The following is a 22,039-nucleotide window of genomic DNA, read 5'->3' as shown; positions in this document are numbered from 1 at the left end:
TCACTTTCTCTCAGCCCCAGGAAGGAGGCAATGGCAAACCACTTCTGAAAAATCTTGCTAAGAAAACTTGCAAGGACTTCTCCAGTCTCTGTAAACTGGACACAAATGAACAGAAGGGGAAAAAAATCATTGCTGAGCTTTCCAAACTTTAAATTTTACTGTTGAATTTTAATCTTTCACTGATAACTAGATTGAAGAAGTTATTTGATTTGTCTGTTGTTAAGAGATGGACTATGGTGTAATGTATTGGGCCTATTTTACTTGAACTGTACCGTGTCTTGATTGCTGTTGAGATTGCTTAAGCAGGGAGTTGAGTAACGGTCACTGGCTCCTCAGACAAGCAGTCTCCAGGACCACCATTGGTTGGCTCTAGGGTGGCAATAGGCTCCTTCAAACCTATTGGCCGCTGCCTAGTGGCCAGCAGTATAAATAGCTGCATAGAAGCCTTGGTTAACAGTTCAGTGTCTGCATTCAATAAAGCATGTTCCTGCCTGAACTCTCTCACCTCATCTCCTGCTTGCTGCAAAGAACCCAGTACACAACATATGGGGTAAAGTGTTTTATATTTGTTAGCTGAAAGGAGGTGAAGAGATCATGGAAATTTGTTTATTTGCTGCCTTTATTATTTTTACAAATAATTCAAGGTGGTGAACAAATCTAACACTCCTTCCTATTTTCCCCACAACAACTCTGTGAGATGGGTTGGACTAAGAGGGAAGCAGCCATTTGGTTTTCATGGCTAAGGCAGGATTTTAACTCACAATCTCCTGGTTTCTAGCTTGGTGCCTTAACTACCAGATCAAAGTGGCTCTAAATTATTACTACATTATATTACTATATTATCTATATTATTTTATTATCTATATTATACCTGCCATGTTGAGGGTGGGAAGTTGTTTTTTTAGCGGAGGGAAGTGGGAATATGTATGTACATACAGTATGTATCTATTCTTTTTTCTTCCCGCTCTCTCTTTTATCTCTTCCAGTTTGTATTACTGTCATTGTTCCATTCAAAATATTTAACAAGGTTTAAAGGAGAATATTAAGGAAGATCTAAAGCAGCTGGTTTCTGAGGCTCTTGAAGTGGTATTGAATCAGCCAGCATCTGAAATAAAAGGAGGCATGGATAAAGTGTTTCGTGTGAATTCATGGATTGCTAGACAGAGAAAGTTGCCTAGAGATGTGGTGGTTTATTTTGCAAAAAGGGAAATTAGAGATGAAGTTATACAAGCTACCTATGACACTAAAGTCGTGATTGCTGATCAAGAAGTTTTGGTTCTAAAAGAAATTCCTCCAAAGATTTTAAGGAGAAGGAAGGATTTTACATTTCTTGTGCAAGAGCTCAAGCAACGAGATATAAGGTTTAGATGGGAGATTCCAGCTGGGCTGATGGTGACGCATGAAGGTAAAAGGTATCGTCTGGTTACTGTGATGCAAGCGCGTGATTTTTATAATGATGTTTTAAAAGCAACTCCATTAACACTTCTGGAAGCTGCAAAGGGATCTGGAGAAGGAGAACATCAAGAGGCTGAAGGTGGACAGACAGAGGAGAATGTTGCTGGAGGAGATCAAGTTATAACACTTTTGGATGATTTTAGAGAACAGAGGGTGACGCGTGCTGCTTTAAAACGATCAAAGAAGATAAAAGAACAAGAACAACAGAAGTCTATGGAACTTTCGCAACGTACTTACAGCCAAGTAGTGGGAGGTGGGAAAAGATTTGGGTGAGGAATGTAAAATTTAAACAAGCTTGAAATCTAACAGAGAATTTCTACAAAATGTTTTATAGATGGTATTTAGATTTTAAAAAGTTAAGTATGTATTTGAATCATTAGCCTAAATGTTGGAGGTGCGGTGATGAAGATGTAATATATTTTCATGTATGGTGGACCTGTAAAAAGGTTTTAATTACGGCAGCAAGATTTTTGATAGGTTATTACTGGAAAGAGGAACTGCCGATCATAGAAGAGTGGGCTTTAGAGGTTTCCGATTTGGTTGAAATGGCGAAGATTTTGGCCTATTTGTAAGATTACTTGCAGGAACGCTATATTATGGAAGGGAGAGAATGGTTTGAGTTTATCCAGAATAAGGATAGGGTTAAGAAGTTTTATATTTGAGTAAGGCTTTTTTTGTTGTTGTTGTTTCTTTTTCTATATTGGGTTTTTTTTTCTTTTCTTTATATATATATTTAATATTATTAAGGTTTGTTTTATCCTATATAAGCTAGAGAGTGATAGATTTTAGAGTTTATGGTTGTTAATATATGGTTGTTTATGATTGTTTTTTTTTTATATATACCTTGTATTTAGCTCCGGGAAGTCGGGGGGGGAGGGGGGAGGGGGATTTTTTTTTTTTTTTAAAGGGAAAAATTGTATGTTAAAACTTTTCAAGATTGCTATATGTAATACCCTGTATTCTGTTTTGGGAAGTCTGGGGGAGGGGAGGGAAGGGGGGAGGGTTGATGGGGAGGGGGGGGGTTTATTATTAAAAATTTTGTAAAACTTTTCAATAAAAAAAAAATATTTAACAAAATTATTTTTTTCAAAAATGAGTTATCTGCTAAGTTGGTGTTATATTTTTGTTACATGTAGGATTTCAACATATTTTTTTTTTAAAAAAATAACTCACAACAAAAACAGAAATTTAGACTAAACCAGGAGAAGCAAACTATCTGTTTACATGTGAAGCTGTGGGTTATTAAAGGTTTTCCTATCTGAAATTAGGGGGAAGAGGGGAGATAAATTTTCTTCAAAATAATGATTCTATCCTTTGGGAATTTCTTAGCTCTGAACATTCATGTGGTGTCCTCCCTTTATCATTTACGAAGGTGAAGCCCTTTCATAGGATTTTTCATTTATAGACTGTTACTGTTAATAGGCACAAAGAGGTTTTTTAAGTTTTTATTTACTTTTATTTATAAATTGGTTTTATTGTTTGAATAAAACAATGAAAGGTTGTAAATAGCTAGGAGTTTTAGCATTCCCAGACTATAGCAGTGGTAGAATAAATCTTTCTTATATCTGTTTTTCATACACAGAAAACCCCCCACCCCAAGAAAGTGAATTATATACTACATAACTGTATGATATTTTCCTATTTACAAGATGCATGTCTTTAAAACAATAACAACAATCCAAAACAAGATTTCAAAAAGTGCACAAAATGCACAGAGCACTTTGACAGCTGAAGTAAATTTCAGCATAGCTTGGCCTACTAGAAAACTCTGACAAAAATCTACGAAGGCAGACCTGGCTAAGAGTCAGGAGTCATGCTTATTATACAGAAATCCCAGGAGTTCCTTTCAATCAGAGGTCACAATCGAGGCAACAGAAGCAGTGTCACAATATCAGAGAAAGGGCCAATTCAGGCCTGCTCCCTAACAGTCAGTAGGTCAGAGCTTGCGGCAAATCATTGTATTACAAGGGAATATTCCATGTACACTTTTAGAGCTGTCATCTGAACAAACAGCACCAGGTCATCTATAGGTTAAATCAGATTTTTTTTTGCTAACATTCACTTTATTCCTTATTTAATTATATAGTTTTCTTTCCTATAAGATACATTCTTATTAACATTCCTTGCTTTAGTTTTGACCTAATAGTGGTACAGAATAATTTTGTAATAAAATTAATTTTATTCATTTCAGTAAAACCTTTGAATTATGATGGTGTTTTATCATCCCACACTACTCTAATGCATTACATGAATAAAAATGAATAGCTACTGGCCCTTGCATTATAAAAAGAAAAAGACAGTTAATATTGTTGATATCTCCTTTATTAGGTGAGAGTTTTATTGACAGTTTGCTGTATTCACTAAGTTCTACCCACAGGTAAAAGAAAAAGTCTACATCAAAATTACATTTCTGGAAATAGGTACCCCAACAATACTATTCCCAAAACTATTGGATGGATTAACTCTCCTCATGCAAAATGAATCATACAGATTCAAAGCTACAGATGGTTAATTCATTATATGCTGGCAATATGCACTAGTTCTTGGAGAATGAGAACATTCAGTACTAGCGTTCCTTCCCTTCTCCTGCCTTTGAACAACCTGTCAAAGGCTGACTTTAATAGGTGATTTTGTGGAGCTAAGTTAAAATCCTTAACCAAAATACATTTTTCTGGGGGAAAAAACAAGGCACAGACTATAGAGTTTCAAACTGAATAACTGCACTTTACAAAAGCAATTTGTTGGGAAATAGCACTATTAGCCTAGACACAGAATATTTAGAAGCCAAGGAATGGTAATAAACTGGGAAAAGACACTAGGATGTGAGCAGAGCTTTGGGAAAGCAAATGCAAGTAACTCCCTAGAAAGAAGCTGTGTTCATGGAATAATTTACCTCTTTGTTTAAAATCTCATTGTCTTTGTAGTTCTGTCCCTTTACCTCATAATTACATCTTGGTGGGTTTACTGATTTCTCTAGGCACATGAAGTGAAATATTTGTTTGCTGTTTCCAATTACATGTATATTATAATTTACATATGTCTATAGTTCTACCCTATTTATGACTGTCTTTGCCTCTATGGCTATTAGTAAACTAATGTATATTCTGATGTGATGCATTCTGGCCTCCAGTTCAAATGTACCCCTAAATATTGTACTACAGTAGAATAGTCCCCTGGTTTTGAGCCATGTATATACAGAATACAATTATGTATACGTAGTTGTCAAAAATTGCTGACATACCATCTGACTTATTTCTTTGGCATGCATAGCTATATTCATAGTGCACATTTAACTGTATTCAAATGTGAAGAAACAAAAGAGGAGAACGTATATATAAAACACATTCTCTAATCCTTATTAGAGAATAAAAGTATATTTTTATATAATTCTATTAGAAATGACTTCTGAATCATTTGTAATGGTATCATTTCTTAGAAATATTTCTTAAACCATAGTAGCAAAATGGAGGGTAGAAACTGCAGGAAATGGAGTAATAATACAATGTCAAAAAGATTTCAGCAGCAAAAAACCTCTGTTGAGGGGAAACAACTAAAGAATATGTTAACTAGTTAACATATATATGCCTCCATATTCATAAAATAATTTATCTACTGCCCATTTGTCAGTATATACTTATTAAGGAATTACACGATAAAAATATCTAATTTTTGTACCACTTGTAATTTACACAATTTAGTACAAATACAAAATAACATTCACATCAAAAATTTCATATGTAAAAAAGTAGTAATGGACTCTTTAACCAAGCTTTGTGATTATGGTACAAATAATACATAGGTTTTACAGGGTAATATTAGCTAATCTAATTTTTAAATGCAGAGAATGGTATACAACAGGGGTGTCAAACTGCTGGCCTGTGGGCCGGATGTGTCATGGCGAAACAGCGCCCACCCCATTGCTGGCAATGGAAAAAAATCATGATACATCGTGACATGTCACATGGTGTTGCGAGTTTGACACCCCTGGTATACAATTTCCTGATAAGAATACTCAGGGCAAACAAAATGCTACTTATTTAGCTAGCAACTAAATAACTAGGTAATTAGAATGACAACATTTAAATCATTCACATTCTTAATCCCAGTTTAGAATGAGCCCCTTCATTTTCCATTTACATTTGAAGAAACATGTCCTTCAATGAAAATGTGAGCTTTTCTTCCAAAGCATATAAGTGATTGTTTTGTATTGCTTCTGTATTGTGACAGAAGAATGGCAGAAGATTTTAAAGCTTTCCTGCAAGGTGATTGGTAACCAGACATATACTATTTCCTTTTAAAAGCCATATTTAAATGGCAATGGATTTCATTTCTACACCTAAAATAACATAACATAGATAAACAGAAAATAACCATGTTGGGAATAAAAACTGAGGCAATTAATGAACTAATAAAAATAAAGTATAGCATTTTATTTGTTGTTTAGAAGAGTTTTTATAATGTATAAGCATTATTTTATTTATTATTTCTTTAAACATTCTTATTCATTAACTTGTCCCTTTCCTTCTCCTGTTGGCTAAATCTATTTGAATTTTTAGTTGTTACTAAAATTATCTGTCTTTTGCACTCTTAAGACCTGGGTCACAACCTTACTTAGAGGGAGGAAATAGTCATCAGGTCACTGACTGGTCAAATGAAAAGGATTTGAAATGCTTCAGCACTCAGGATTTATTCTTCCAAAACTCTGCCTTATGCTATAAAATATGTCAACATTCTTTTTTCTCTTCTATTTATTTATGTGGGCTATGGAAAATTTAGCAAAGTTTCAGCGATGAAGACATACAATTAAAACCTTAAATAATTGATATATTGCCACATTTATGTGATCTGATAAAGACTAAAAATTTTAGAGGCAAGAAAAAAAATCATAAATTAATATGAATTCAATAGGCATTTGTTCTTTAAAAATGTCTAATAGTGAATCCAAAAAGTCATCAGAGTTCTTATAGAGTCCCATTGGATTCAATATAAACATGTTCAGTTTATGAAAATATGCTAGATAATAGACAAAGATAACTGTTTAGGCTAAAGTTTAGAGGAATGTATAAATATTATGAGCACAGAATATTGAACAGTCAGTTGTCCAAACTTAAATCAATCTGTTCTGAATGTACTTCTATTTTGTAACCAGCTTAAAAAAAAGCAATAAAGAATAATAAAAGAAAATGGCACACATTCTTCTCAGCTGTCATTGGCTGGTCAGCTGAAGGTACAGGAGTGAGGGAGTGATTTAGGCTCATGTTTATGTATTGAGAACTATATTGGTTTGCTCTTTCATTGAAAGACACAAGTTGAAAATCATAGTCAACAATGAAGATTGAGATTGATTGCTGAGTCAAGTGTTAATCTACCCAGGCAGCCTTCCTCTCATTCCCTACAGTTAATAATACCGTGTGCTTTTAATTGCTTAGTTAAGCACTTAAGACTGGTTAAAAATATAGCAGAGTGATGGAGACAAAGATATTTTCTTACCTGACATTGCTAATCTATATCTCCTTCTTTCCTCTGAAAAGGTTTCCCTCGTTCCATTTTCTTGTTTATTTAAGGATAATTTACTTGCTGGGAACATGCATTTAGTGTGCACGAATGGAGGCTGATTCATAATTAGCCACCTACTAATAATCCAACCAGAAATCCACAGCTAATGTAGATGTTGCTGGATCTAGTTACTGCCTTGTTTGGGTGAAATGAGATGCATGGGTCTGAAGCCACATGGTGCTGAAATATAAGTGACTTCAGAAATCTTATCAGCTGGACATAAGAAAAAGCATGCTGCCTGCCAGATAAATAATTATATTGTAGTTTTTAAATTATTTATGATATGAAAATTAAAGATTAATAGACTTAAACGTAATGTTGTGTAAAAATTGTATTCTATGTGTGTTGTACTTCTTTGTTCAGAGAAACTGTCAAATGTAAATGTCTGTACTATCTGTCATAGATAGTTCCATTGAAAGATTGAACTAGTGAGTTTGTCAAATACCAAAATTATATTGCTGTATTTGTTGAGCTTTGCAAGTAGTTTGCCTTTTTTTAAAAATTGGATTGGGCTCAGATAACAGCTGGGAATTTGGTTGGTTGGTTGGTTGGTTGGTTCAATATGAGAAACAATGAAGAGCTTTAAGGATGCTTCAGCATACAGTTACACATTAAGCCATTTGAATTTCTAGTCATTCAAGAGCATTGCCACCTAAGATCATTGCAGTAGTCCAGCTCTGAAAGTTACCTAAACTATATCTCTCTTCTCCCAAGCAGACTACATTATCAATTGAAACTGACTGCATCAGCACTATATCTAGAAAGATCTGGATAATGTGTATCTGTTTCTTAAGTGAGAGTGGAACATGATCCAAAGGATATGTATCTGAACCCTGAAGTTCAACTTCTGGTATAAACACAAACTTTTCTTGCCTGAATTCAGATTTACCTTACTCTTCCATACCAATCCCTTACAACCAAAAGACAAGAGGAGGGGGGGGGGTAATTTGGAGATGTCATCTCTGAGCTTGCAGAAAGGAAAGTTACAGCAGAATTTTGATGACACTAGCAACAAATGTTCCTTCGTATTAATCCTTATGTTATTATGGCAGCATAAGAATCCTTCCAACATTCAATACTTTTGTTGAATAGCTATTTGCTATTTTATATCTCTACATAGAAGAATGACTTGTTCAAAATCAAGAGATTCTACAAATGGAATGAGAAAAGAATTAAGATATAGCATTTCATATAGCAGATAATAAAAAAACATATTAGAAAGTTAATTAAAATAGCTTTTACTATGCAGTCTTATTTGATCACTTCTAATGTTTCATATTATATTGGTTTTTTATCATAATAAAGGTTGACTGATTGATTGACTGAATGTTTCATGAAAATGCTTGTTATTTTAATTTGATGCTATCATTTTACATTATTTCATTCTTCACCGTTATTTCTATTTCTTTCTTTCTCTTTCAATTTCTACTTGTTATTCATAGGGACATTAGAAATTGAGATACAGGATTTACCTTAATAGCAACCACCCCTCCCTTTTTAAACAATGATAAAGCAGACAATTTCAACGATGTAACTGAAACTTCAACAAACGCATGTAAGGTCTCTACTGTCTTACAACTTTTCAGAGCAGTTCTATTGTGAACTGGGTTTGCACTTTGCCAGCAAAGCAGCTCTGACCCATGGAGAGCACTCCTTCAGATCAACACTGCCTCAGGCTTTGCTGAGTTCTCCAAGAAGTCTTACATTTCAGGCCTCAAGTTGAATTTCTTCTGGAGATGATTAACCCAAACCCATGACAGATTTTTTCCAAGATATCTAACTCTTTATGTTTATTTTATCCTGGCTCTTTTTGGATGTACTGGACACAAGTAACCTACTCATTTTACATGTTAAAGGACTGGTGGAGAGCCATTAATTCCTTAAAATATTTCAATGCACAATTCTGTGAGCTCACATTAGATAATAAGAAACAAGCTATAGGATTATGATACTTGAATGAAAGATTCCATTCTATCTTGAAAACATTTTTAATAATCAGGAGACAGTGATCCTAAGCGTTATAGAAACATATAAGCTGTAATAATAATTTGCGAGATATTACACCAGCCAGTTAAATCATGCTGCATCTAAGTTTAGAATCTAACAAAAAGTCTATTGTGGTTTCCAAAAGCTAATATTATTTCATAGTGTTGGTGAATCATCTTTAAATGAAATTAATTTTGAAGAGTCATAAGCAGGCTGTATTTTTAGAGGAATTATGAATGTAACAAAAGTCTATTGCTTTTTGATGTAATAAAAATATCAAACTATGGCATAATCTTTGTTTCAGATAACCTGAACATTAGTTAGAGCTACACTGTATATTCTCTACACCTTTATATTTCTCTCTCTCTTTCTCATTCTCTCTAGGAGAAGAAGATGCAGAGCCTGAGAAATGAGTCAAGAGAGTAACCAGTCTGGAGTCCTTACATTTCCACAAGCAATCAAAGTCTAGCCTCTCTTGAATTCCATTAGCTCTAGTGGCAATATAGTGTTGACTGATAGTTGACTAGATTCTTGTGTATAAGCTTCAGCAATAAATAATCTTACCTGGAACTTAATGTGTGATCCTGATTCTTCATGCCTGACTCTGTCTCTGTCTGTCTCTGTCTCTGTGTCTCTTTGATTTAGTTAAAATAATTAATGAACCTTTTATTGCAACTCAAATTCATATTACATTCTGATTATATAACAAAAATGGAATTTAGAAAAATTGAGAAATGCGTGAAAGCTACTGTTAATATGCATATATTCCAAATTATATTCAAGCTATACATCATATGCATTTGTGGGAAATTATATGGAAATTGTTTCTGTGGACTATGTATTTCCAAATAGAGAGTTTAGGATTCTAATTGTTTTAGAACAGGGAAAATAGTAAATTGCAACTCTTAGTTCAAAAGAAATGTAGGCCGGTTCCAATATAATATCCAAAATGAAAGGGCTAACCTGAAAGCACTTTCTAATTTACCATTAATTCATATACTGACTGTATAAATAGGAATTTTTTCCTTCTTCCAATGAATGTGGAATCTTTGGTTTCATTTTTTAAAAAATGCATAATTGGTTCAGCTAGGAGGTTAAGGATGTTCTGTTAGTACACATATGTGTGCACACACAAGCTTCATGGGCTCCTCCTGCATGCTTTCTTCTGACATGATGGTATAAGGACTAGAAGCATCCACATCTATTTTTAAATTAATTAGATTTCTCTCTAACAACCAAATTTAAAGAATACAAGTTGGTTGTATTTAGGATTTTATAAACAAGTGAAAATAATGTTTGATCCAGGCCTTTTAAAATAATAGTTCAAATTAGCCAAAATTCATCCAATTAGTTTAAAACTCAAGCATAAGACCAAAATTATCAAAGCCAAAATAACACCATGTTTCCATACAAATCGAGCACTGATGTACAGAGGTATAAAAACAGAACTTTTGACAAAATCTAGAGGTGAAGTTTCAGATGGAGTAGCAAGAGCACTGTTAAGCGGGTGAAACATGAAGTTTCATTATATGAGATCATTATGTTTCTTCTATCGTATGAATGTCTGGCAAAAATATGGGATTCTTATAATTCATATGATGTGCACATTTTGCACCACACCCCATGTGGTAGTTTTCCTATCTTACCATATACAGTCTAACAGTGTAAGATAAACACTGCAGAAGTATGACTTGGCATTTATCTCTAGTTTTTACTGAGCCACAAGGGCATTATTTCAAGAACTGTGTGTTGCTAAAGTAGAAGGGTTTATCCGAAATGCTTCTCTCTCTCTCTCTCTCTCTCTCTCTCTCTCTCTCTCTCTCTCTCTCTCTCTCTCTCTCTCTGTGTGTGTGTGTGTGTGTTTGTGTGTGTGTAAGAGAGAGGGAGAGAAAGACAGACAATGGAAAATACTTCCTCATTCTAATAAATGAACAATGCTCCATAATATTGTATGTCACCACTGCCTTGGTGGAGCAGTGGGCTAATGCCTCCTTAAGTAACACCAGCTGCCTGCAATTAGTGCAGGTTCGAGTCCCACCAGGCTCAAGGTTGACTCAGTCTTCCATCCTTCCGAGGTAGGTAAAATGAGGACCCAGATTGTTGGGGGCAATAAGCTGACTTTGTAATAATGCCGCTTGGGGTGTGTGTGAAAGCCCTAATAAGCAGGCATATACATAGAATGAAGGCTACTGCTAAGTTTGTAAGCCGCCCTGAGTCTTCGGAGAAGGGTGGGATATAAATGGAATTAAAATAAAATTAAAAAAATACAAATGTTCATATTCATTGACACTGATACTATCTTATTTATTATTATACATATGTGTATTTATTTAACTTTTAGGATTATGTACCAAATAACCTCTAATCCTCCCCACTAAATAAATTTTAAAAATATCCTTGAAAGGGCTATGCAAAAATTGTATTTCCAATATGTCTTTTTATAACAGAGCCTTTTTTCTACATTCTTTCAATTCATTAAAGTTGAGACCCCCTTTTTTGAAAATATGTAGTTTATTTATCAATTTGTTTTAAAAGATACATGAAGAGCTGCCACAGTAGCTTATAGACAATATATAACAATACAACATAAAGATACATACATAATAAATTAGATCCATAACAGAAAAAGCCATGCTTACAGACACTCCCCTTCCAAAATCAATGGCAAAGTCATAGTTAACAATTTAATTGGAGTTACGGTACTTATAAGTACAGGGTATGTCTAACTCTAGATCCAACTAATTAAAAACTAATCAGATCAGCTATAGTTAAGCAACACTAATACTACACAGATATATTGTAAGCATGTATTGTAATGCCTCAAGCAATAGAAGGCACTAGCCAATCATACAGAGTCAGTGTACTACAAATGGAAAATCCTCATCTTATTTGCCACCAACTAGCTATCTGCTGAAAACAAAAGGAAATGCAAAAAAATGAATTAAAAAAGCAGCTTAATGTTCTTTAAAATGTTTGCATAATTAATAAAATAATGGACAAAGTCTTTATCTTCTACTCAAGGAAAAACAAAAGATAAGAAAAAAAAATGAGAGAAGAAAAATTAACCTTTGGAAAGAAAATAATAAAATTAGGATGTTCTACTCATGATAACTAAGTAAGTGATGTGGGACAGACATATATATATATATATATATATATATATATATATATATATATATATATATATATATATATATATATATATACACACACACACACTTTTCTTATTCAGTAAAGATGGAAACATTTTCTTTATCTACTGGTGTAAGACATTTTACGTCTTGTATTGTTCTCAGAATCTGTTCACCTTCCTGCAGTATTACATGTCTCCGTGTGATTGATACTTCATTTGGAGAAAACATGATTCTAACAATTTCCCTTGTTAAATATTTTTTTACCATAACATTGAGATCAGTTATATTCATATACAAATACATTGAAAAAGGTGAACCACTATCCAGTAGCTCATTTACAGTTCAAGGATCAAGGAACTGAAATATCTTCCCACAACAAAATAGGAATTTAAATGAGGCAATATTAGCTGTTCATTTTATTTTTCAGTGTTATTTTAACAGTATACGAATAATTTTATTTCTTCCTATGATATACATTATTAGATGCAGAATATTTAAATCCAGAAAATATACAATACAAAAATATGTTTCATTAAATAAGTTAGTCGTATGTTTTTACCACAGCATCAAAAGCATTTTCACACATGGTTGCCAATTAGAAGTCCTTTATTTCTCTTCTAGATTATGCTAGGATTAGTTATACTACTGATAAATGTCGTATCAGTTAAAAAGGCAAAAGAAGAATCTCTCAGATGTCTTATAATTTTTCAAAATGGTGATATATTCCAGTTTAACAAAACCTTTAAAAAAATCTAATTGTTTCACTTCCTAGGGCATACCCTTTCCAAACTAGCAATCCTTTTAACAGATAACATATGTGTACTTGCTCATGGTGTTAAATTCCACTCTGTATTTCTAACTTTCAAGAAATAAAGGAAATATATTCTGAATGAAGCTCTCTCTTCAATGGGTCTCCTGAAATATTACAATTTAAAATTTTCACTGGAACATTTTATGTACCTGTATACGTGCATCATTAGCAGATTTAAATTGTATGCATTTTAAGCTTTTCTTTCTGTTAACTAAAGCAAAGTATTTTAAGAAAATTGATCAAAATATTGGTATGACTTTTATAATTTGGAATATTTGATCAAAAGATAAAGAATGAAATTTCTTTGCCTACCTTCAAAGTAACCAATTTTTGTAGTCTGTGGCTTCTTTGGTGGTTTCACGGGGGGATGTTTATTTTCATTGTTTTTGAACAACGCCAGTCGCACAGCTGGGTCTAGACGACAAGAACAAGTTAAAATCAAAAGGTCAGATCTTGCTCATTCGTTCCTTGAAAGAAGTATTCGCCTTTTAGCCATTTATTAAGAGAAACAGAATATCCTTGTAGGTTTTTACATTAGGAAGGAAAATATACCGGTACTATTTCTAACATTAAAGAGTTAAAGTTAAAACACCTCAATTTTGAACATATATCTTAAAACAACTATTGTGTAATTTGGCTACTATACACAAAATTGCTGTCATAAAACTATAATAAAAAGCCTACTTAATAGTTGAATGTTCTGGTTTGAACATGTATTTTCTACTAAGTTGAAAAAAATGCAAAATATACACTCAACTACAGATGTTCCTACCCTCATTTACAAATAAGGGTAGGAATGGTATTATAACCTAAGGAAATTAAGTAATTAATGTTATACTATATTGAATCAAGAGTCTAATTTGAGATTAAAAATCTAAATATCTTATGAACTGATGCTAAAGCTAAAGAAACAATCCAATGCAAGAGACTACTTTGCATCGTCACCTTATTTGTGTCCATGCACAGACACTTTCCAAAATACTGAGCTTTCCTCTCAATGTTAGTTGGGGTTATCCAACTAGCTGTGATGCTGAAAAATAGGAGAACCACATGAGGAATGGCCCATAATCTATGACAATTTATACCTTTTTTGTGTTTATACCACATCTCCACCAGAGTTGGAAATAGTTCAACTATGGTACAATAATTTTATCCAATCAGTTTTTTAAAAGCTGCTTCTTCACATCTTTAACCTGAGGTTAACTTGAAACAGTTCCTGATCCTTTTCCCAATCCAACTTCAAAATTACTCTGACTGAATTAGTGGAATTCAGAGCGTAAAAAATAAAATATGTTGCTACTACTAATAATGGATGTTTAAGGTCAAAGAGGTACATTATCTCTACTGCTTGATTATATTATCTCTACCATATTTAAAGAATATTTGAGATTTTGCCAATATTCTTGGTTAGAAATGTTCTAGTATGATGCCAACACCTTTTCTATTATCTCTTACTAGAGAAGAATAGCTGGATTGGACAGCAGTACATGAATAAATCACAGTACACATTTCGTTTGATTAAACTGTGGCCATAACTTATTTAACTATTTGAATAAACATTCATCACTATCATGGATTAAAGGAGAACAGCTTTCTGAGCCACTACCTAACAGCATTGGTCCACATGCATACATTCAGCCATCAGATAAGTACAAATTGTATGGAAAGCAAACCCGTGAGTCCTTTCTTTTGATAAAGCTACATTTATATTTTTTTATATAATTTTATATCATTTATATTATATTTTTTAATTTAATTTTCCTTCAAGTAAATTTTCAGACATTGATAAATATATACTGAGTAAAATAATATGACACACAGGTGGTCTTGGTCACTGATTTTATTTTGCACTAAAGTTAGTACTCTGTTTTCAGTGTGAACAACTGCTTTATTTCTCATGGAATTTAAGATACGTTGTCAAAAGTATTTTTAATATCAACAAACTATGAATATTTAATTTAAATTATAACTTGTCAATCCCTAGAGCCGCCAAGCAAATTTATTATTTTGAGGCAAAGGGGATATTCTTTATTTTATATCCACATAAAAGATTTAATCTACTAATTCCTGCTATGCTTCCACAACTATCATTATACCAGAGACTGGAATAGTAAATTAAGTCTCCCCAAGTGATTTAGTGAATACAATGATATAAAAATGAATATTTAAAATTCTGGTTTTATTTTGGTTTGTTGCTTGCAAGACGTTTAGTCCATAGAAAATATTAAAATATGTTTTTAAAAACAGAAGAAAATCTAAAAGTAACTTCTGAAGCCTGAAATGCACAAAACGCCTAGAAAGAAAACTATGAATTAAGAAACAGCATATCATTTACATATTCTGCAAATGGTTACTGCATAAGTATCTGTTTTGTCCTTATCCATTTTGGGGAACTTACCACCAGTTAGGATTTTTGTGACATAAACATATATGCTCATGAATCAAGATGTACCATATGTATAATTTCCCACCAGAAATTATAATTTGTACTGGAAATGTTTTAATAGGAAATGGTCCAGATAAAAGGATATAATCCTGAGAAAGTCTAAATAAAACCAGTGGAAATTAACACTTAGCTACTAATTATGGCTGGCTAGTTTAATGAGAAAAGACTAAAAGCTGAGATAGGGAGTTTCAGTATTTGTCACCTGTTACATTATGTTGGGCACAGCTAGGTATATGAATTATCAATCTAAATCTAATTTTGTCTTGTTGAAAGCGTTAACTTACAAAAATGCTCTGCAAAGTATTAAAACCACCCAACCACAAGTATCTGCTTTTGTTTTTGTGTTTAATTTCACTTAATATGTTCATCCATGTCAATGGTGAGTTTATCCTGGCAGATCTGTAAGTCATAGGGCCACAGTTTGGGGAAATACACACACACCCATAGCTGACTCAGGAATTCTGGGAGTTGAAGTCCATGAGTCATAAAAGAGCCGAGGTTGCCTACCCCTGGGCTAGCTGATGAGAGCTAAGTAGCTCGAAATAGCTACACTATTCTCCCTTTAATTCTTTCTCGGTAAATCTCTCTCTATATATCTATCTATATATCTATATCTATCTATCTATCATCTATCTATCTATCTATCTATCTATCTATCTATCTATCTATCTATCTATCTATCCTATCTCAAAGTCTTCAGAAATAATAAAAAAAATAAATGCAAATGTATATGTATGTGTGTGTGTGTGTGTGTGTGTGTACTGGACAGTCCCAATAGTTGCATTTTTTATTTCTGAAGACTTTGAAAGATAGTTAATAAATATATCAGGCCAAATCTTCCTATCCCAAGTCCAGCTGTACCACTCCTTCATATATGTATATATATAGTTTATGTGCATACAGAGATACACATATACCAGACATGTCAAACTCACAACATCACATGATGTTGTGCAACGTATCAGGACTGTTTTGTCATTGCCGGCAATGGGGTGGGCTTCTGTGTAACACATCCGGCCCGTGGGCTGGCAGTTTGACACCCCTAACATATATACAAATGGCTAAATATATTTGCATTATTCTTTATTAACTTTTAGACTATTACTGAATTTTTAATAATATATAAATTATGGTTGTCATTACCTTAATATTTGTAAACTGCCTAAGTCTCTAAAGGCTGAAATGGTAAAAACATAAATACATATATAAATAGGTCCTAAATTTCTTTTACATTCTTAGGTATAATTCCTATTACCCATGACTATTGGTCTTTCTAGCTAGGGCTAATGAGATGTAAACCTTCCCATTCTTGGATTAAGTTACTGGTAGATAGAAAAAAATCTATTTTGAATTGGGATATCTTTGTTTTGCTATTCTTTTTTCAGAAAAAAAACCAACAGGATTTGGAGGTCTTCCAGTCCAACCCCCTACGCAAGCCAGAGACCATATAACATTTCAGACAAGTGATTGTCCAATATTTCTTAATACTTTCCAGTGATGGATCACCATGACTTCTGCAAGCTGTTCCACTGGTTAACTGTTCTAACTGTCAGGAAATTTCTCCTTAGTCTAGGTTATATCTAAGCCAAAACCTGTTCAGACCTGATATTACCTGATACATATCATTAAGATTTCATTTTTAACCATTTATATAAAAATATAATAATGAAGACTACATTACCACTCTCCTATTTTTGTTGAGATTTTTTTTAAAAAAATACAAATCAAGTTTATTTGTTTACAGTTTTTCATAAGTACTTAAATACTTTCTGTATTATTAGTCATAATCATTTTAACATGCCTTGCATGATTAGTTCGTAATATGGGTGAAACTACCACTCAGTAAGCAGTTATTTGATCTGCATTTAAATGTGAACCTATAATTTCTAGACAACTCATGTCTGATGCTCTTTCACTGTTCTGCTACAGCTGCTCTCTATTTTTATGTTAATTACATTCTCATCTACTTGGGAATTCTTCTTAGTAGGTAAACATATAAGAAAAATATTTTCAGTATTGTTAATATTAAACCCCTTAATATTAGAAGCCCCTTTCTAGATGTCAAAAACAAAATAGCTGACTTTGATATTCTTTAAGAAAAAAATATTTATGACTGGATTAGTCACTAGTTACACAAAACAGATCACATATGGAGAAAAGATGATACATTCCAATGATATGTGTGCCATGAAGTTGAACATATGTGAAAGAAAACATACAGTATGTTTTCTAAATAGTGTAATATTACAGGGTAGAAGGCCACGAGGATCACTATTTTTTATGCAGCCTTTTGGGGCCAGATAATTTTCTTCTGTCACATGGTCAAGATTTAAATAACATTTCTGATAGGTATAAAACCTGATCATAAAATAGTACTGGAAATACATCTTAAATTCCTCCCCCACCTGCCAAATATTTTCATATAGTTAATACATTGCACTTGGTGATTACTGTATACATTAGCGGTAATGGATTAAATATTAAAGTGTTAAATGAGGATCTTCAGCTTTGGTATATGTCAGTTACAAAATGTATATAAAATGTCATTCTGCCATTGCTTGAATCCAGGTAAATTCATTCTCAATGTAGACATATTTATTTCAGCTTACTCTAAGTAATCTTGTAGAAAGCCTACGCTAGATTATTACTATTATGGAGAAAATATATCCATGTGGTTGCTAGAAGTTAAAAATGACTTGATGTCACATAATCCATCAATCACTCTAAATAAACACTCACACAGCATAACCATTGTGATACAAGGACTCAGTATAAATAAATGATTTTCATGCCAGTGGGAGTGAGAGGTCCTAATGTGTTACACTTGTTACTAAATTTGAAAAGGAAGCAATGGAACTAAATTATAACCTATAACAAGGGCAAAGTAGTCAAGACAAGTCTCTGAAAGCAATCCTTCCAGAGAAAGGACTTCAAATCAAACTTGGAAGATGGGTAAGTCAATTGCTTCTTCATAATTGCCATGGAGACTCTATGCATATGATTGTAACATTCAGGGGAGTTTGGGTGTCAGATGGAAAAGATCTCCAGTTGGAAATGGCATTTATTTCTTTGGTTATTGGGGAACAGTGAATGATATAGCCAGATAAAAGCAGAAAGGAAAACTAGTCACCAATGGGATCAGTATTGAAAAATGAATTCTTTCATTTATGAGGACACAAATAATTGGAATGTAGAATATGAAAGGCATTAAACAAGAAATCTTGAAAATATCAAAATAGAAATGAAGTGGATATTATTAAGGGAACTGGAATGGGCCATTTTAAATATTACATAATAAAGAAGAGTGCTAGTGATTGTTTGCTATAACCCAATAGATGACAAGATTAGTGGATATCCAATGTATATTAATATTGACAAGTCTGTGTAACTACTACAAATACAATGGTGAAGGACCCTGATGAACTCTATAGTAAATTGCAGGAGATGAGTACTACAAAATCTGGAAAAAGTGTACAACTAAAAGTTAGGAAAATAGAGGAACATAGAATTACAAGTAGATGTGGATTAGAAAAATAAAATAATGCTGTAAATAACTTGATTAAATATGTTGTGGTTGTTCATCTCCTTCAGGTAACATAAATGAACATATACAGTTTAATTAGAAAATTAAAGAGATTGGGTATTATCAGAATACCTTAATGAATGGTGTGGAAGAAATTTGGTTAGAATATATACTTAGTAAATGAAAAGATTCAGTAAAGTTAATTTATACAAAAGAGATCTTGAAAAATTATGGGAAGACAAGTAACACTAGACAACATTGTCTACAGTAATCAGAATAGGCAACACAGAATAGATAAACAAACAGCATGAAAAACCTGGATTTCAAAAAATCCAAATGGTTTTCAGGACACATCTGGAATATGATTATAAATCATTCCCTGTGATTTATAAATTATTCCCTGATTTCTTTCCAGACAACTGATGTACCCCCCCGACCCCCCAAAAAAACAGCTTTTCATGGTCCAGAAGGAGAAAGAAGTAGAACAATTTGCAGAAACATATAATAGTCAGAAAACACTGAGCAGAGGTCAAGATGATGAGTAGTCTTTTCTGGCATTTCACTTCCTGAAGTTACGCAGAAAACTAAGGAGTGCCCCAGGATCAACCCACAGGCCCTGTAGGAACCATCTAATTCAAAGCCCTTTTTATATGACCCTTCCAGGCAGACATCAAGGCTTCTTTTGAACCTGCCATTAGATCCTTGGAAAAGCCCAGCCTTTCCTCTGGAACTCTTCAGGAAGGGATTACTGCTGTTAGGAAGAAGGCTGGTACAACAGCAACAAACTCAACTTCTTGCTAGAGCTGAATTGTAACCAAATGGTCTCATATTTGCAGTCATTATCTACAGAGCAGAGCTTCTGCAAACCATTGAGATCTCCCAGAAAACCACTGCCAATTCACCTCCCAGCCTAGATTTGCGGCTGGTGCCAGACACAAAAACCAGATGGACATACCTATAAGTTGGGGATCCAGGTTTGGTTACACACTCCAGGTAATTTATCTTATCCACAATTAGATTATAAATGAGGGTAGTCTTACTGCATATCAACCTGGTTTTCAAAAGCAGCAATCAGAGTCCAATAACCTGACCTCATATTAAATGCTGTGGCTGCAACTTTGGACAAGACTCAAAATACCAGTTCCACCATGCTTATGAGCAGCCCATTTTCAACTTTCCACCATATCTTCCTCTGCTGTTATGATCTTGGTGGAACTGTTTGCCCTTCTTCCCCCTTGACTTCATGCCACCATCATCCTCTTCATCCCCTTCCCAGGCCCTGGTACCTCTGCTACATTCATGAGGATGAAAAAAAAAAACAAACCCTTCTAGTTATGTCAGTGCTAAACTGTCAGCACTCACAGGGGAGGACTGGACATATATTCAGCTCTGAGGAGGGAATCAAGAATCAGTGGAGCTAAATGAAAACACTAGAAGAAGGCCCTGTTATTGCTAGCCATAAGAGCTCATCCCACCAGCCTCCATTTTGGCTCCCATTTGTAATTTGTTTCCAGCTGCTGTTCTTTTGAAGCTGACCAGCACTGTTACCAGGACCACTTTTAGGTGACAAAAATATAAGATCTTTAAACTTATTTGGTTTTTGATTACTCTTCCTTATAATACCATTTAAACAAACAAACAAACAAACAAACAAATAAATCAATCAATCACACCATATAAACTCCAACTTAATCCAGACCTCCATAAATACAGTGATTCTTCCATGTTCTATTTTGGGTTATTACACCATGGCTGATTTGCATTGTAAATATTTAAAGATAGGTGATAGCAGTCCTTAAATACTTTTCCTTCACCCAATATTAATTAATTGTCATTGCTAAAAATAATAAAACATAAACGTACTATTTTGAATACAAAAATGGTAAAAAAATGATTTCAAAATACAGTACATAGCTTCAGTAGAGAAGCTGTACTATAACCACCTCTATAGCTTCAGATAGCGATGAGGAACATTCAACTGTATAATTCTGGTAGATTAAAATATATATATTTGGATTACTTAAGATTGCCAGAGAATATTCTACTGAGAATTAATTATTGCCTACAGAATTAAATATTCAAAATCAACAAATAATCCTACTGACCATCACTAAATTGAGGGGAAAAAAGATTAGTGTGAGGTCATCATATATGCTGTTTTCTCTGTTCAGTTTTGTGAACTAAACTTTATATTGCAACTGGCTGCAATACCAAGATTTAGCTATATAAACTTTCTTTCAAATCAATTAAGCAGGGCTTTCTTTTTTATTAAACATCTTAGTATCATACTAAAGGCTGATTTTAAATACTGTGTTTCCCCCAAAATAAGACTCATCTTATTTTTTTTTTTGCCTCCAAAAGAGGCACTGGGTCTTATTTTCAGGGGATTGCTTACCTTAGGACCGCTGCAGCCAGGTCTGCCATGCCCTGACACTTGTTGCGCCGCTGCCTAAGTTCTTTTGTAGCTGCATGTTACGTGGCGCATCACGCCGCTGCCGCTGCTCATGGCAAGAAGCCACGTGACTCGTGCCAATTGCGCTGCTGCCATTGCTTGCAGCAAGACACTGTGCAATGCATCATGCCAATCACACTAGTGCCACCACTCATGGCAGGAGGCTGCATGGCTTGTCACACCAATCATGCCGCTGCTGCTTGTCATGGTAGGAGGCTGTGAGGCTCATCGCACTGATCACGAGTGGGCGCAATCAGCGTGACAAGCCTCATGGGCACCTGCTGAGAGGGGCAGCACTAGTGCGATTGGCATGATGTGCCATGCAGCCTCTTGCTGAGTGCGACGAGCCTCGTGGCCTCCAGCTGTGAGCATTGGCAGTGGCACAATTGGCACAACAAGCCTCGTGGCCTCATGCTACAATTGGCGGCAGCAGCACGATGAACCACATGGCATGCTGCCTCAAGCGGCAGCAGAAAAACTCAAGCAGTGGGGCCCATGGTACAGCTCCATCTCCTGCCCCCACCCTAGCTTGATTTTTACATGTGTGCCTCACCCCAAAACAAGGGCTTATTCTGGGGGTAGGGCTTATACAGGGTGCATGTGTAAAAATCAAGCTAGGGTTTATTTTCAGAATTGGTCTGATTTTAAAAAGCAAGTAATAGGTAAGATTTTAAAA

The 22,039-nt window shown here is 34.1% G+C and overlaps 1 protein-coding gene across 1 annotated transcript in view; it reads right to left on the bottom strand.

Moving 5' to 3' along the window:
* The window catches only part of LRRIQ1 (leucine rich repeats and IQ motif containing 1), a gene marked incomplete at its 5' end in the record, with an annotated part of 108,918 nt that overhangs the window by 24,751 nt on the left and 62,128 nt on the right, over positions 1-22,039 (bottom strand). Inside the window, one exon of the mRNA XM_081330389.1 lies at positions 13,255-13,356. Coding sequence (XP_081186515.1) covers positions 13,255-13,356 — 102 coding nt within the window. The remainder of the gene's footprint in view (positions 1-13,254; positions 13,357-22,039) is intronic.

Source organism: Vipera berus, assembly GCF_964194415.1.
Source record: "Vipera berus genome assembly, chromosome: 6".
NCBI lineage: Eukaryota > Metazoa > Chordata > Lepidosauria > Squamata > Viperidae > Vipera > Vipera berus.
The sequence above is the reverse complement of the archived record's forward strand: the minus strand, read 5'-3'. Positions and strand labels throughout refer to the sequence as shown.